The sequence below is a fragment of the Ascidiella aspersa genome, chromosome 9, assembly GCF_963924565.1.
Source record: "Ascidiella aspersa chromosome 9, kaAscAspe10.2, whole genome shotgun sequence".
NCBI classification, from domain to species: Eukaryota; Metazoa; Chordata; class Ascidiacea; order Phlebobranchia; family Ascidiidae; genus Ascidiella; species Ascidiella aspersa.
Window position 1 is genome coordinate 1,680,019 of NC_139455.1, and position 17,528 is coordinate 1,697,546.

General features: G+C 32.9%; 2 protein-coding genes across 2 annotated transcripts in view; one reads left to right on the plus strand and one right to left on the minus strand.

Moving 5' to 3' along the window:
- Positions 1-6,697: 6,697 nt before the first annotated feature.
- On the minus strand, positions 6,698-8,099 carry LOC146131818 (uncharacterized protein C11orf98-like). The gene is made up of 4 exons (XM_083397479.1): positions 7,986-8,099; positions 7,754-7,881; positions 7,439-7,536; positions 6,698-7,058 (listed from the first exon to the last, which is right to left on the minus strand). Exons 1-4 carry the CDS (start codon positions 8,019-8,021, stop codon positions 6,976-6,978), a joined length of 345 nt encoding a protein of 114 aa, XP_083253605.1. The 5' UTR covers positions 8,022-8,099; the 3' UTR covers positions 6,698-6,975.
- A 5,664-nt stretch (positions 8,100-13,763) lies between these two features.
- LOC146131819 (uncharacterized) overlaps positions 13,764-17,528 on the plus strand; it is a 31,195-nt gene continuing 27,430 nt past the window's right edge. The window contains exons 1-4 of the mRNA XM_083397072.1: positions 13,764-13,871; positions 14,880-15,049; positions 15,576-15,662; positions 16,482-16,610. Of these exons, the coding sequence (XP_083253198.1) occupies positions 13,834-13,871; positions 14,880-15,049; positions 15,576-15,662; positions 16,482-16,610 (424 nt within the window). The 5' untranslated portion in view covers positions 13,764-13,833. The remainder of the gene's footprint in view (positions 13,872-14,879; positions 15,050-15,575; positions 15,663-16,481; positions 16,611-17,528) is intronic.

The window sequence follows — 17,528 nt, forward strand, 5'->3', positions numbered from 1 at the left end:
GGAAGTTTAGTAAAATCAATAGCCTAACTATTAGTCGTAATAACGTAATCAGAAGACCCAGACCAGTCAGAATAAGACGTAAATTGCCAATATAGGAATATTACCTAATAGTCGTAATAACATCTTAATCAGAATAGGTCCTAAATGCGCCAAAATAGTAGTGGGTGAGGATAAGGCCTAAACAACACTTAACCTTTTACCTAACCCCAACAAACTTTTTACCTAACACCAAACACGTCCCATAAATACAACAACAACTCCCCTAATTATTTCAGCCCTAACCCAACTTCTAACCCCTACCATTACCCCCTACTAACCCCAAACAGAGACAAACTAGCCAGGGACAAAACCAGCGGCGCCGTAACGGCACCGGTCAATTAGGGAGCACAAACATGCACACCAAATCGGCCGATGCCAGACCGACGAAATGAGCGACTAAAAAAGCCGTTTGAAAAAGTAGCAGTTTTGGTAGAATCAAAATTAGATTAGAACTAGAGTTAGAGCACACAAGCAGTTCTCAAATTGGATTCGAATTGGAATTAGACGCATTTAGCTCTATTTTTTTAAATTATAGAACTAGAATTTTATCGAGATGTTCTAGTCTGTTACGGAATGATTGAGTCTTACATCTTATTGCTATAAAGGCTTTCAAGTTAACAATTTTTTTTGGTAAACACAGAATTAGATTAGAACTAGAATTAGAGCACACAATCAGTTCTCAAATTGGATTAGAATTAGCCACATTTTTTTATAGAAATAGAAATTTATTTAGTTACCCAGCAAATCTGTTACGGAATGTAGTTTTGCTGAACGGCTTGCGAGTTACCGCAGTATATAACGAAAGCAGCATATCAGCTTACCTTGTTTTTGTTATTGCAGACGAGGCGCCATATCCCGTCGACGTTTTGCTAAGGGAAGGCCTGATGACGTGAAACAATCTAGTTTCAACATTATTACAATCGCTCAGACGAAAATACAGCAGAACACACAGAACAAACGCTGCTGGACAGCTATTCATTGTGTAATTAGAACCTGAAAAAATGACTTTTGGTGGTTATGATAATACGGTCAGTAGGGATGTCCAATAATATCGGATCGGAACCGATACCCGATACAAACTGGTAGTATCGATACTCGTTCGATACTAGTGTGGTATCGGTGCCGATCCGATACCAAATAAATATGAGAGTTTCAGTGATTTTTTGCGATTAAACTCAGCAATTCTACGTTTAAAGTTAAATTTATCAATCAATGTAGTAGGTTAAAAACTGGAGGCCTTCGCAAGATAAATGTCGACCTTAATTTCTGATCAGTAACAGCATAATTCTCTAGGAAAGCTTGGAAATCTGGTCAGGCGTTATTAAAAAAAGCTTAAAATATTTATATATAAGTATTTCGCCAGCAAAGGCAACACCAGTATGTCTTAATTCGAATGACAATGCCTTTGCTGGCGATTATTTATCTTTTAAGACGCACTTTAAAAGTGTATGACCTAAATTGCTAGCTTTGCTAGAGTATTTTGCTGTTTAAGCTAAACAAATATATTTTTTCGCTTGGCGCGATTAGCTTTACTTCGAATATATCTTTATACATTTTCAACATAGTGAGAAGGCACTATTACGTCTTACTACAACCTCCAACCATTATGCTCCAAAACTGTAAATACTCTTGTTTAATTTAACAGAAAAACTGCTGCTAACAACGGATGTCGTACGCAAGAGTCTGCACCCGCCCGACATTTTAACATAGAGCAAACATTCTGTATGTTTATTGCCTAATTGTCACAACAGCTGATTGCAAGCTACTGCTGAACACCAGTGTTGTAAACAAGTTATGTTTTAAATGGATGACTTAAGTCCCAGTTAAGCCATTTGTAAAAAACTTACGTCTAAGACAATTATCTTGCTAAACATAAAGTCAAGTCACAGTTTAAGTCATAAGTTTCCCAAGTCAAGTCATTGTTAGAGCAATTAAGTCATTGACATAAAAATAAAGCGCAAAACTACTAAAATGGGTAAACTCGTCCGACATGAGCCACAACTTAACTAGAAATACGAAAAACGCAATATAAAGCGACCATATTGTTTTATGTGCAAAATTTGATATTAATTTTCCAATAATATTAACAAAATAAATAAATATCTAATGAAACACTTAATTTTAACTAGTTTAATTGAAACAATGACTTACGTCCAAGTCAATCAGGTCATTTTGTTCAAAAGACTTTAGCGCCACATTTCTCATGCTGTACTTTTGTAAGCGAACAAAACATAATAATTTAGCTTTAATCAGTGCCAATTCAATTAACATGAGACATGTCATCGCATTGCTTCAGCAATATTCTCAAATTTGGATAAATCATTCTCAGAACCAGTCGTTATAGCATCTAATCCAGTGATTCCCAAACTGTGTGTCGCGGCACACTAGTGTGCCTCGAGAGATTGTCAAGTGTGCCGCGAAACTTTTTGGAATTTTGGAAAATAACGTATTTGTGTTATCAATGGGCATACACGCAAGCATTTTAGACTTAAATACGCACTATCCATTACAAATTAATAATTTTGAGACATTTCCATAGAGTACAGGGCGATTGTAAAATTACTCTATTGATGCTTGTTAAAAGTGTGCCGCGAGCCAAAAAAGTTTGGGGACCACTGATCTAACCATATAAAACTACTACAGTCGGCGACCCAACCAAATCAAACAAATATGTCGAGAAACAATACCTTAAAAGTTAAAACCGTTTAAAACTAAATGGCTCGACAGTTATATAGACCGTAGCTGTTTGCTATGTTCCAACCTAGCCAAATAATGACAAAGACCAATGTTACATCGATGCGTTTTGAGGCAAATCCATTTTGGTTTAGTTCAACTGAGATTCAATTTTAAAACAGGTAAAGTATAGTTCCGTTTTTAGTCTTACTACCATAACAGATTTTTAGCCACTTTTGCCTTCAACGTCTTTCTGTCTGCTTCTCATAACAGTCGTAGGCTATATAAAGCAAAAAAGTATGAAGTCTGTCCAACAGTTGTTAGGCTTATTAATTAACGTACAGTCTAGCCGAATAACGATTAATTAAGTCTAATGGAAATTTTAAAGAGCCGTCTCCAATAATATACATCCTGCTAAATATTACGCGCTATTATTACCACAACATGAGTTAAATTTAATATTTGTACTGTATACAGCATACCTAATGCAGGAGTTTTTAAACTGGGAGTAGCTCAATGAGTTGTAGGGGTCACAATATAAGGTTACATAAATGTGACACAAATCGGTTCGGCATAAATCGGCACAAACCGGACAAATCGGTTTATCCAAATTTATGAATAACTATGTTTTTTTCTTTCTTAGATGTACAAATTGACAACAGATGCAGAACAAAACCCTAAAAATACAAACTACCTTAACAAACTTGCACCCATACAGTCAACTGCTAATGATTTGCCTAACACTGATAAACCTAAAGGGTCGTCGAAAGTTTCGATAATTTAAAATGAATCGCAGACAAGGAGTTTCGGAGCTTTACACTATTGGGGGAAGTGTGTCGCAGGTTTTTTTACGTCCTTCATTGCATGGGCGGAGTTATATTGCGGAAGTAAAAGTATAGTAAAGTCAGATTATGTCAAAACATCCATCACATGAGACTAATAGTCAGTGTTGTAAACAAGTCCTTTTAAAATGACTTAAGTCCCAGTCAAGTTATTTGTAAAATAACTTAAGTCCCAGTCAAGTCATTCGTAAAATAACTTAAGTCCAAGTCAAGTCTTTTCAAATAAATAACAAGTCAAGCACCAGTCCAAGTCATCGGTTGCCAAGTCAAGTCCCAGTCAAGTCATAATTAGAGCAAATCAAATTCAAGTCATGTCCTTGTCATAAAAATAAAACGTTAAACTATTAGAATTTTTACACTCGCATGATTATGAACAATAACTGAACTAAAAAATAAGGAAAACGGAACATATAGCAAGCAATTTGTTTTTTGTGCAAAAATTTGGACAAATAGCTCAATTTTATAAAACAAATACTTCAAGAAATGCTTTATTTCAACCCAAGTCATTTGTTCAAAAGACTTAAGTCAAGTCAAGTCATTTGTCCGAAAGACTCAAGTCAAGTCAAGTCATTTAAAAACAGAGACTTAAGTGCACTTAAGTCAAGTCATTGACTTAAAGTCAAGTCATTGACTTAAGTTATTACAACACTGCTAATAGTTAACATTGAATTTAGAACAGAGGGCTATAGATATAGTTAAGCACCATAAACGCCCATACGGCACATTTGTTGTTTTTAATACAAAGCGTTGATGTATTATGTCAGGGGTTCTTTTAACTGAAGTCCATGTACCCCTTGGGGCTAAACGCGAATTGGTTTTAGAGGGTTAATCAAGGACTATTTAAAAATATTGTGAATGAACTAAAATAGATCTGCTTTGTATTTGCATATCTGTTCGCAGGTCTACTTAAGGTCGTCTTTTATACAAAATGTCATGTCGACCCTGGTCAACGCGAATCAAAAAAATCTTTAGAAGTCTGTGTAAAAATTAAAAAAATTGTAATGTGTGAATTAATACTATAGAAACACGTAAACAAGGCGTCCTGAATTTCACCTAATTTCGACTAGTTTTTTTTTTACCTTTCAGCTTAATAAGCCTGGCATCCACTTGTGAAAAATCACTGTTTCTTAAAATTAATTTAGTAAACAACGTGCGCCAGTCTATGTAAAACCTTTCTAACTTAAGACTTCATATTTATTCCTCGCAAATCAATCTTCAAAGTATTGCAAAAAAAAGTATTAGGGACAGCCTCTCTGAATAACCACTAGTGGTTCAAGGCTGACCTTCTCCTAATTCTTTAACTTAATTACTTTCTTACTTTGCATGTGCGTTGATTAAAATTGGACAGGGAAAAAATAAATTTCAAAAACTTCAACAAGACATCAAAAACTTCAACAAGACAATTTTATCACCTGTTTTTCACAGCCTTGTACAGTTGTTGGATCAATGGCCCACCCAACTTACAGCATTGTTTGCGTAAAACTTTGATGAACACCATATATCGAGCAATGTGTGGGTGTTTTGCGTTCCTACGCGTCACTTAAAAGTGTGTCAAATTTAAAACAAATAAAAACCAGTTTTCTTCGCGCTGACGCTTTGTTTTAGTGGAATAAATAATTAGACACGCCATTTCAGTGACACATTTGAGCAAGAGTTTGACAGACAACAGTTTTCTCTAAATTAATTATAATTAAGCCCCCAAATAAAATTTCGGAATTTCCCTAATGTGGTGTGATTATTAGATAGTTGTAGTAAATACTTAGCAGTAGCTTATTTATTCGCCCAATCGAATTCGTATTATATTGCATTAGATTAGCGCATTAGAGACATTTTTTGAAGCATCTGGCTGGCGAAACGAGCGCGATTTTTTTGGCGTATAATACCGGTATTTGAATTGCTGGTATATTCTCAATAGTTAGCCTCTATATCAGGGATGTCCAACTCAAACATGCCGACGTGCCAATTTTTATCTTATAACTTCTTCCCGTGCCAAAGTTTAGCAAATAGTTGCTAATTATTATGTTTTATTGTTTTGTATTGTGAATAAACAAAGACAATATGCTGTATAACAAATATAGCGTTTTTGACAATTGGCAGTATTTTGGGGGACTTGCGTGCCATTTTTTATTAGGGCACGCGTGCCCCATGTTGGACACCCCTTCTCTATAGCTACATATCTTGAAAGTACTGCGTAATCAATGTGCTCAGCCGAATAGAAAAGTAAAAAACATATGTATGTTTTAAAATCGAAATATTTTCCCGTTGCTCGCAGCGCACCTGACAACCTTCCATGGCGCATCGGTTAACAAGCGCTGGCTTAGACTCTACTGTGTCTTTTCTCTTCTAAAGGAGATCGCCTTAGTCTCCCAGTCAAAATAGTAATATCTATTTCTTTACTGCAATCCAGGGCTGCGGAGTCGGACTCGGGATTCGAGTAAGGCCACGTAAAACTACCAGAGTCCGTAGTCCGACGTGCGCATGCGCAGTATCAAATTTTCAAACTGATTTGTCCGCCAACTGGAAATTGTAAAAGTGGAATATTTTCCATCAATGTTTTGTGAGTACATGAATTATACTACACCCCTATAAGTGGATTGCTGAATATCCACGTTATTTTAGTTACGTACGAAATTTGGAGGAATGCAGGCTGCAGAGTCAGGGCCGGACTCGGGACTTGGGTTATTTCTAACCGACTCCGCAGCCCAATCATGCGACCTTATGTTAAAGAGTAATTTAAGAAGCCAACAGTACAGTATACAGTGGGCTGCAACCAAACCGTAGCCCTTTCTAGGTACTTTAACGTGGTTATTAGTCATTCTTTTTGTACCTTTATACACAAATTTACTGACAAAGAAACACTGAAATTTTCCAGCGAAACGCATAAAAAAGTTTCAGATATGACGTCACAAAGTTACATAACACTGGGATTTCTAAAAAAGTAAATCTAGAAGGCACACTTAAAGGATTATTTTACGGTTTTATGCTGCTTAAAAATGAACATCAGGTAATCTGATTACCTTTATTTGGCAAAATGTTTAACTTTAAACAGCAAATAAATAAAACAACATAGTAATCATTGTTAGACTGAAACCACATATTTTTGGCTGCTGTAAATTAAAAAAAACACCCAGCATATAGTTCGAACATTTATTCTTCGAGCTGTTATTTTCATTACACATTACAATTTTTCCTAACACAACCTACCACTGATAATTTGATACCAATGGCAAATATAGAGCAAACAGCTTTGAACACAAGTGATCATTTGCAATATAACAGAGCAGCATTTAAATTTTATGCCAAAAATAGCTTAAGAAGAACAAAGTCATGCGAAAAATTAACAACCCATCCTCTCTTCACTTGGCACCTTGGGTTGGCAATTTATCACCATTAAATTATACACAGCTGAATTGAACAACATTTAATCGCAGTCCATTTTCTGATCAGTAGTTTTCTTTTTGTTTTTCTGTGCTTGCTTCTTTGGCTTTACAACAGTAGCTGAAACTAAAATAAATATTCATTTTTTCACAATTACGTCATAGATTATCAACCACTGTTGAAAGTATGGCAAGTGCACCCACAGGTTTTTACAACCTTTTAAAAATGCACTCCGAAAAAATCTGAACTGCACCACAAATATGTAAAACGCTTTTGCTGCATATGTTTACTGTGCGATGAATGCAATACACAGTGCATCGGAAAATCATAAAGTGCACACGCAAATTTAAGTGCACCCAAGGTGCACCTTTTACCTTTATTGCACCCAATAACCAAGATTTTGTTGGCCGTGCACCCGCAAGATCTTGCCGAGATCTGCCATACTTTTCAGACTGGTTTATCAGAATTTTTTTAATTATAATAATTTCACAAATAACTTAACTTACCATCCATTTTAGAATTTTCTGCTTCAGCATGTCGGAAACGTTTCAATATTTTTCTCTTCTTTTTTGAGGATAAAGTAATATTGGCTCGCGATGAAGTCCTAAATATTGCAAAAATATATAATTAGTTAATCGAATCTTTTTAACGTAAGAATTTAATAAAACATAGCTTTTGAAAGTTGTATTTAGAGTAATCAAGATTTTACAAATGTCAGTAACTTTACTATTAAAAACAATAACTTACATGGAAGTCAAAAAAATATATTTAAAACAACAAGTTATTTGTAAATTTAACCAAAAATGTTCCTTTAATATTACATTCGCTTTTTTAGAATTCCTTTTGGCACGATTTCTTTATCGGGAATTGCGCCAGTTTTCTGATGCTGATTCTTCTTTCTTCTCTGCTTTTGAACTCTTCGCAACCTTTCATTGCTTTTGTAAAGGTGCTGTGTAATACAAAGCTTATTAGACAGCTTTATTTGAAGAAAACGAAATTTTAGCTACTATTGACTGTTCTAAGAGCAGATAACAAAACATAATCGGATCTTACCTGTTTAGGTCTGTTCAAGGTAGATTTAGAAACCATTTTGATAAATTAACAACGGTTTAGGCTTTTCTTAAGCCGTCTCTTCGAAGCTTTAACAGCACACGTGAAGTATCCAATGGTTTTCCTAAATTGTTCCGGATGAACGATTAAAAAAAACTGTACGCAACCCTAAATTTATTTTACATTAGGTTTTAGTCCAAAGTCAAAAAGACCCTTTTTAAAACGTTAGATAACTCAATAATGGTAAAATTGCTTTGTTTCGTCATATTGTTAAATAAACAATATCTTATTGCTTACAAAGGCTCGTTCTAGAAATTGATTTTAGAGCAGAATTCCATTCAGTTGTGACGTCACAAAGTCAATGGAAACGACAATTGGTTGCTACACGCCTCGCTGACCAACTCTACGCACTTGAATATTTGCTCGTTGCTTTCCGGAAACGATCATTAGTTCGGTGGTTTGTGAGGTTTCTTCGTGTTATAGCGCATTGCACAAGTACTGGCTGAAAATTAAAGCCTGTACGCTTTACCGTTATGGTTTTTATCATATTTTGCGCGCGCTGTTTGTCAAATTAACAGTATACAATATGTTAAAACAGCACTTTTAGTATTGCATAGATATAGTGTAATAGGACAAGGCACACATTTTGGTTGATATTTGAGCATATGCGCTCCTATGTTATGTTTTTTGCGCCATGTTTTTTCAAATTTCACTCTATACAATAATTTAAACAACACTTCTTGGGCTATATTTTTGGTCATGTATTATTATTATATTACATTTTTTGGCGCTGGTCTAGAATCCTACCACATCAAACATATTTTGGTTAGGGTGTGGGTTAGTATAGGGTTTGGGGAGGTTAAGAAATAATATTACTCGACCCACCCTCACACAAACCGAAACCCTAACCTTAATAATGTGCGTTGCCCTAATAATTGTTTCAACGCTGTGGTAGGATTCTGGACCAGTGCCCATTTTTTCCTCACATTTTAATTTTTAACAAATTGTTAAGTTACTGTAATCACGGTAGTAGAGATTTAGACTTGCACCAATTTATAATTTATACCTGGCAAATGCAATTGGTTTGCTCCAGAAATCCATAAACAGTAAAAAATGGGCACTATGCTCAATCTAGATTGGAACCTTTAGGTGTTGAGTGGCTATACGTTTATGCAGCTTAAATATGCCTGGCTAGAATAAATTTCTCCTCAAATTTGCGCGTCTGGAATAACTTCATTTCTAAAATTTACACAGCTGAAAATGGCATATATAAAATACCAAAACCGTTTGCTTGACGTGAGACTTTTAATGGCTGACTGCATTTTACGGCGATATTACACAAAATGCCTTGCTACAGCAATGACTGAGAGTGCAACTGGCTTAATTTTTCAACCTGGTGCTTACCAACTTTGTGACATGGATTTTATGCGAAGCTGAAGATATGTCTTTGAATTTATGTGTTTAGCAATCTTGAACTATTTAGTATTGTGCTGGCCATGGCATTTATATTGGTTTGTTTTTGAATTATAATCAAAACATGTCGATAGATTCATCAAGTTTAGGTTCGGAAAGAAAAATAGTTATTTTTTCTAAGATCTTTGAACTTTTTTAAATGTGTCCAAACCAGTAATTCTCAACCTCGGCTCTCAGAGCCGCATGCGGCTCTCAACTGTACATTTTGCGGCTCTCACTAACGGAGTGAAAAATTAGTTAGCAGTAGCAGAATTGCAACAAAGGAAGTAAGAGAAACCAAGAATTAATGAATTGTATCAGCAAGGATTCCGAGTACGAAGTATTAATGTTACCGGGTTACTTCCGTCCTGCTGTTTAAAATAATTTTGTGGTTTGTGATGTTATAATATGGTATATGTCTTATGTATTGTATTGTAAGTAATACAAGTAATGTCAATTATGTAATTTGAATTTAGCATTCCAATTTTATCGTTTTTTCGAACTGAATCTAAACCAGGAGACAGCTGACTCGATGAACCTTACGGTCTTTCGCTGTCTCCTGGGAACGTCAAATATTTCAAAACATTGTGATTTCGGCGATTCTCGTTTTTTTTTGTTTTTTTTTTTGACGTTCCAAATAAAATATTATCCTATCCTTATATATTTAGTCCTTCCCGACAAGCTATAGCAATAAGAAATATCTATTTCAACATATAAGTTGTTTTCTTCTTGCTTTCTTACTGTGTTTTAATTATATGCCTAAACTGTTGTTTTTTATACGGGATTCTTGCAAACCTTAGGTTTAAAATGCGGCTCTGGCACTAAAAAGGTCGAGAATCACTGCTCCAAACCCTTTCATTAGGGTTTAAAGGAGGTTTAGGTCTACATAAATAACAGAACATATTTTAGTTGAAATTGGTTTCATAGTCAGACCCAAACTTTAAAATGTAAAGTATTAACTTGTGGTAAATGTAGTCCATCTCTAGTTTTAAATGTTTGACTACTAAACAAAAGCCCTACATTGATGGTATTACACATTAACTCAATGGTTCTCAAACTTTAAAAAAGAATTATGCAACGGTCCTCCCAAATTTTTTTAATTGCTTACGGTCACAATGCACAATACTACTTAAAGTGTGCAATAACGTGAATAAACAACTAATCAGCTTGGTTTGGAAAAGTTTTATTGCACAAAAAATGATCTTCTTGAGAAGCGTCATGTTGATTTTTTGTTAGGTGCTTTGCGGTCCCAGAAAATTGTCTCGCGGACCCCAGTTTGAAAACCACTGCATTAACTCCAAGACCCATAATTTAAAGGTGTTATGTAAATGCTACCAAGAGCAGACAGTTTGCTCTATTTTGTATTATATTTTAGTAAAGCAGTTGAAACTGTAGAGAAGGCAAAACATGGAGCATTTTTACGGATGAGCTAAAATAATGATGCGCCTGTATACAAATTAATAAGACCAATATACACTAGCTAGGTTTATTCTTGATGAAAGCTGTGGAAACCGTCTTATTATTTGTGGGTTCTATTTAAAAAAAATCTGTAAAGAAGTGTAATTAAAAAAGTCAACAAGCAATGACTTGTATTTGTCTGATTTAAATTTTAAGTTACAATTTTTTTTAAATGGTCAAGTTGTTTTACTAGTAAAACATGTTTGTCACTTTTTTAAAGTTTACCTTTTTTGGCTCCCAAAAAGTTTTTACATATGGTTTTTAATGTTGTGCTTTTTTTCGATGTTACAAATTCAACAATTTATATTTCTATTTAAGCTTTAATTTTTAATTATTTAAAATGCGAAGGACCCCATTTTGTTTTGTTTAAATTTGTTGTTAAATGTTGTAACTTTCTCATTTGTTTCCTGTAAGTATTTTTTGCATGGCAATATTAATCCTGAAGTGCATTATTTTTCCCACCCTTAAAATATATTTGTCCAAACTGTTTTATTTTTTTCCATCCTTTTCTAAAATTGAATAAACCTAATTACTATTTATAACATATGTATATCAAATATATATAAGTATTTACAATTATTAAAAAATAGTTGTATATTTTTATTATACTTAAATTTTTGCTAGTAAAAATATAATTGTTTTCTATGCCAGAAATGTGTTCCCAAAATTGACAGAGCATTGAATAAATATGCCAAAACTTTATTTGTTTTACCAGCACCTTTCTATCGTTTTGATTTGCCCCCCTAAGTACATGCCTTCCATTGTGATGTGGCAATTGTGGTTCTCAGTCCATTGTTACCCTGCCATTATAGGCGCCTGAAATATTTTGAAAGAACGATATTATTGTATGCCATCTTATAATACTGACTTATGTGAATAGTTGTGGTCTTGTAAGAGTAGTTTTAATATTGTAAGAGGGGTTCAGGTTCTGTGTAAGTAGCACTTTATGTTTAATATATATATTTTTTGATCTTCAGCATGTGGAAAACACATTAATATTTCCACTTATTTTTTTAGAATAAAGTAGTATTGACTCATTATGAAGTCCTAATTATGACAAAAAATGTATAGTTAAATGAATATTAACATTTTGATGTAAGATTGTTAATAAAAAGAATTGTCTTTTAAAAACGGTGTTCTGGGTACAATATATTATCATTCAAATATCATTATTCAAATATCAGTAGCTTTGTTGTAATCAAACTACTATAAGTGCAATATTTTTGTTTCGTTCATATAAAAAAAAAACGATTCCTAAAGTTTTTTCTTTTGTTTGGTGTTGAATATTTGACTAGATTTTGCTACATGCAATTATGCGGATTTCTATACACCGTTGCCACAAATAAATAAACTTGTGTATTAAAATTCTTTTTTTGAAAAACCCTATGTTTTTCCAAAAATCTTTAAATCAATTTTATGTTTATACTTTTTTTAAAAATATATATATTTAAAAAGAGTGGCTCGATCCAACTTTAGGTCTTTGAAAGGCTATAAATTGGCTTTGAACAGTCTTTGAATGTTTTGGAATTTTTTTCATAAAATTATGTTGTTATTAAAAAAAAATGTTTTTCTAGTTACCATGAGTCAGTAACAATTGTTTGGAATGTGCTAACAGCAATCGGTTTTAATTTCACAGTTAGTGGTGTGTAGACACCCTGCTAGCCTTTGTCCGGTAACCTAATCCAGATTACGCGGTTTCGCTTTTCGCTGCTCACTCTATCTGCGTCCTGTCGTAATAGCGAGGCTTGTGGAATTTGAAACTCTGCTCACATACCTTTGTTCGTGTGGGCTTGTAATCTGTGACCTTATCGTAATAAGTCATTTGTCTTGGGAAGATCAGACATGTTGGATTGTTAGTGTGTAAACAGTTGAATATTGGTAGCCAATCGCAGATAAAAATAACTTTAGGTATTCATAATTTCTGCTTAGTATATATTTATAACTGCAATTAAAAAAGAATAGTCGTATCTAATATGGTTGAGAAATTCTGAAAATAGTTGCTTCAGAATTATAGTTAATTTATTAGCTGCAACTAAAAATATATTTATCTCATATAACATCCTAACTAACTGATTTTCAGTTTACTAAGATCTGTACTTAGTTTAATATTTATCATTGGTGTGCAACCAGAATCGTTTGCTTTCACCATTCAGATTCAGACAGATTTTGTAATTCGAAAGAAAATTCTGATTTATTAATTTAACTATGTTTAATTTATACATTGGATTGGAATGACATGTAATGTAGTATTTTGTTATGAAGTTTATAAAATTAGCAATGTTTTCCATTATTTTTTTAGTTTTTTTTGTATATCAACACATCAAAGTTTATTATATGCTTTTCTTTTTTTATGAAGTACACAAAATGTGGTTATAAAATACTGTGATATAAAGGGTATATGTACAACTTATACATTGGAAGAGCAGATAGACATCTTTATTTTTTAAATATACAGCCTCTCAACAGCGTATGTTAATAAAAAAAAAATAATTTTTAGGCTAGATTGTATAGATTTAGTTAAAAAAGGAGATTTATACAATTTATACATTTGAAATTGTCAAATATATTATTATATACACAGCAGCTTCTATAACAGTTTTTATTAAGAAAGCAGCCGAGTAACTTGTCGAAGATGGCACTTGTGTGTTTGACGCTATTCTGGCCTTTAAATTGTTGTGTTTACTTTGGTTTTGCTTCTTGTTGATTTAGCTCCCAACCTCTTGAATGCATATCAGTGAAAAGTACATCGAACAATGTGTGTTTTGCTCTTCAATGTACACACTATGTTTGTTTTGTTGCCGATGAAATTGAAATTGCTCATTCCCCTTCAAAACAACAATATTACAATATTTTATTTTTCACAGCTTAGTTTTTTTTTGTTAATTTTAGTAGTGAGCTTTTGTTTCGTGAAATATGAAAGAATAAATCTCTCAGTTTCAAAATGTCAACCAATAGAAAGAAAGATGAAGCAATGTATAGGTAAGTAGATCTTAGTTTAGAATAATGGTAAATATCCCTTAGTTTACAATGATGCAGAGATTTTCCTAATTTTTGTATTTATATCCATTATATATACTTTATTTCTAAAGTCGGGTTACTTGTTAATATGATTACAAATTTCAGGTTCATATTCTAGCAATACAATGTGTAAACACATTTGAATAAATATGCTCTTAATTTTACTGTAGTATATGTTGAAAATGCCAAAGATTAACGTTCAATTTTATTGTGTATCTCCAATTACGAGTTTTTAATATTGCAAATTAGAGATTTTCTTAATTTTTTTTCAATAATTTTATTAAAATTTTAAAATATTACTTGTCAAAAGGTATTAGAAAATCTCGATACATGGTCTTAACTTTAACACATTTGAATAATTATGCTTTTCAATTTTACTGTAGTATATGGTGAAGCCAAACATGAACAGTCAATTGTTGTGTATCGCTAACGATACACGTTTGAATGACTCACGCAATGAATTAAACAAGTGCGTTGTACTTTGGTAAAAGTCGAACAATCTTGAACCTTCAACAGAACGGTTTAAAATTCGCATGAATAGAAGACAGGTTAAATCATCAATGAAAACAATTAGTAAATCATAAGTTCACTGAGAGCATGGCTACACTATTTTGGCGAGTGTAAATTTATCTGGGTGGATGCTGATTGGCAGACACTCACCATACATGAGACTTAAATCTTGGTTTTATATTATACCTGTATAATTCGCTTGTTTAAAGACGAGGCATAAAATGGTTATCAAGCTTACTATTTTTGTCTCACTCTGGGAATTTCTAATTAAGTATTTAATTTGCGAGTATAATAGCTGGATGTTTGAGAAGACGTAATTAAGAACATCAAAGCTCATACTGAAATGGGTAGCATTTTGTAAACGTTTCAAATAACTTTTTATTTATTTTCAACATCTGAAAAATCACACCTACTTCTGTATTGACTTTGATATTTTTAATAAGAATTGTGTGGTTACAGGCAAAAGTCCCAAAGCAAGGCTTCCACAGATGGTAGATCGGAAATGTTTGACGAGTTTGGTATCATGAGAGCGGAAGGGATGAGTTATGATTCGACGCAAAACGAAGAAGCTGGATTTAGTCCGACCGACGACGATTTGAGTCAACAAATTCTCGACGCTACTGCTTCAGGTTGCTATTAATTAACTCACGTCCTTCATCGAAAAATCGGCTTTCCTTTGGTAATAATGAAAAAAATAAACCTATCTCGTAAAAAAGTCATAAATATATTTCAACGGATTCGGATTTGTGTTGTGAGCGAAACTATAAATTTTAAGTTTAGATATTGGTGTTTTGTTCTTCAAATGAAAATGGTGATATTTTCACAGAAATACTCCCCATTCTTGCACTGCTACATGTGCTTGTTTTTAAATATTTTGTCGATTAAACAACCATCGTTTAGCTGATAGCGCAGTATATGTTTTTGTAAATCTGCTGAAAAACACCCTGTATTTTAAGTGTTTTTTTAGCATCTTACAGTATATATAAATTATGCTGTTTTTCAAAAGAACCCAGTAACTATAAATGTTTTGTATGTAATTTAAACTTGTTTATAAAGTAAAATAGCCTTGATTCCGGCCAACAATAAAAAAAGTCTAAGTTTAGGATTAGTCAAAACTTTTATTCGTTGTTATTTTCGTTGACTAAAACTTTTTAGAGAATGAATCCCCGTCTGCAATAGACTTAAACCACATCGGAACAACTTCAGACTCCGAGCCTCTATTGGAACTTAGTGCAACATCAGGTGATATATTTGCTCATCTAATAAAAAGTATATATGCATTTGTATTTGCCAAAAAACTTTTGTTTTTTATTTGCCCAAAAACGTTTTTATTTTTCAAACAATATCAACTCTTAAAATCTCAAAGATTTTTTATAAATAATACTTTTTGTCAAATTAATATATTTTTAATGACACACGTCTGAAAAATTTTGTATTGCGTTTATTGAGTTCAAATTTATTATTGCTAAAAACATATTATTTGTGAATAAAACAGAGGACAATAATTCACGACATATGTATTCTAATATGCTTATTAAATAAATTATCACAAAAGTGGTTTTGGTACTTGGTTGAATTCATTTAAATTTTTTGAAAGATTTTTCTGGTTTACGCACCACATCAAACTTTTATTCCACCTTCATGCAACGAAAATGTACTTTTTGTAACTGTTTAAAAATATAAGTGAGGGTTGATACCCATTTTTTTTAAGTACTTACTCATATTGCCTGTTTTGATAATTGACATACTTATTTAGCTTTGAATGACATGGCTTGGACTTCTTCCTTGTGACCCAATATCTAAATACAAGAATATATTAGATAGAAATCACTCTTCTGGTGTGAACGAAGTATATACCAACGTATTTTTATCGATAGATTTTTTATTTTAGAATATAAGTTGGCTAACGCACTCTCGTTTTAATTATTAAGCTGATGAGGTCAGCTGGTATCTGCTGCTGAAACGTCAGTTTATAATTCGTTTACACCAATAGAGCGATTTCTATCTATTGATAAGTTTTCTGGTGGAGCAAATTATATTTATAAAATATGTTGTTAAAAGGCAATGTTGGATTATCGGACTTCCACATCCAACTTGAAGATCTCACAGCTGATTTAACTGGTTGTTCGGAGGACTTTTCTCGTGCCAGCGATGCAGGAGGAAGAACAAAGCGCTCTCAGGAATCAGGAAGTAAGTTTGTAAAGACGAGAAACGGATTAAATTCCACCCCCCAAAAATTGCTAAAATCGAACAAAAAATTAATGGTGATCTTTTTTACATTTGTGTAAACTATATATATTTGCATTTACCAGTATTTTTATATATTTACGTTTTTTCTAAGTTTTGTTATCAGGACAAATAATTTTGAAGTTAGATAGAAATTAGAAATCTACTGAAATCAAGTTTCAATTGGCAGACACAGAATTTATAGCTCCAGCTAGATAAATCAGATTCTTGTCATTTTATTTCGATACTGATACCCATTATTTCTGACAAAAAGTAAATGCATTTCGATCTGATACCAAATGACGATCATTACTATGTTCAGATTGGCAGAATAGATGAAATTAAATGTTTAAAAATTTTTTTTTCTCGGTTATTAGGCCAAAATTTACCTTTATGTTAAGAAGTTCAATTTCCTTTTGTTCTTCCCTTAGTTTTTTTTGTTCATTATACCTTGTTTCAAGACAAAAATCATTACGTTAGGTTACAATTCATGACTAATATTGCTATAAACATGTATATTTGGTATGGGATCTGCATCATTTCGACCCTTGAATAGTGTCACTTGGCATTTGGCAGCTGCTCCGATCCGATATTTTCAGACATCCTTCTTAGAGAACGACCAATTTAACTTTTTTAGACCGATACCGACACCCATTTTTTTATGTTTTTGCCAACCACTACCCGATACCCATTTTTAATATACCTGGAATATGATAATAAATTAAATTAATTAAAAATTAATATTGAATAGCATTTCAGTTTATCTAGCCTTCTTATATGTATTTAACCCTTATTTTGCATATTAACATTGAACGATGCTGAATGAGTTTTTTTTTTTTAAATAATTTTTTTTTTTAAAGGAAAAGGTCTACCCTATTTTTA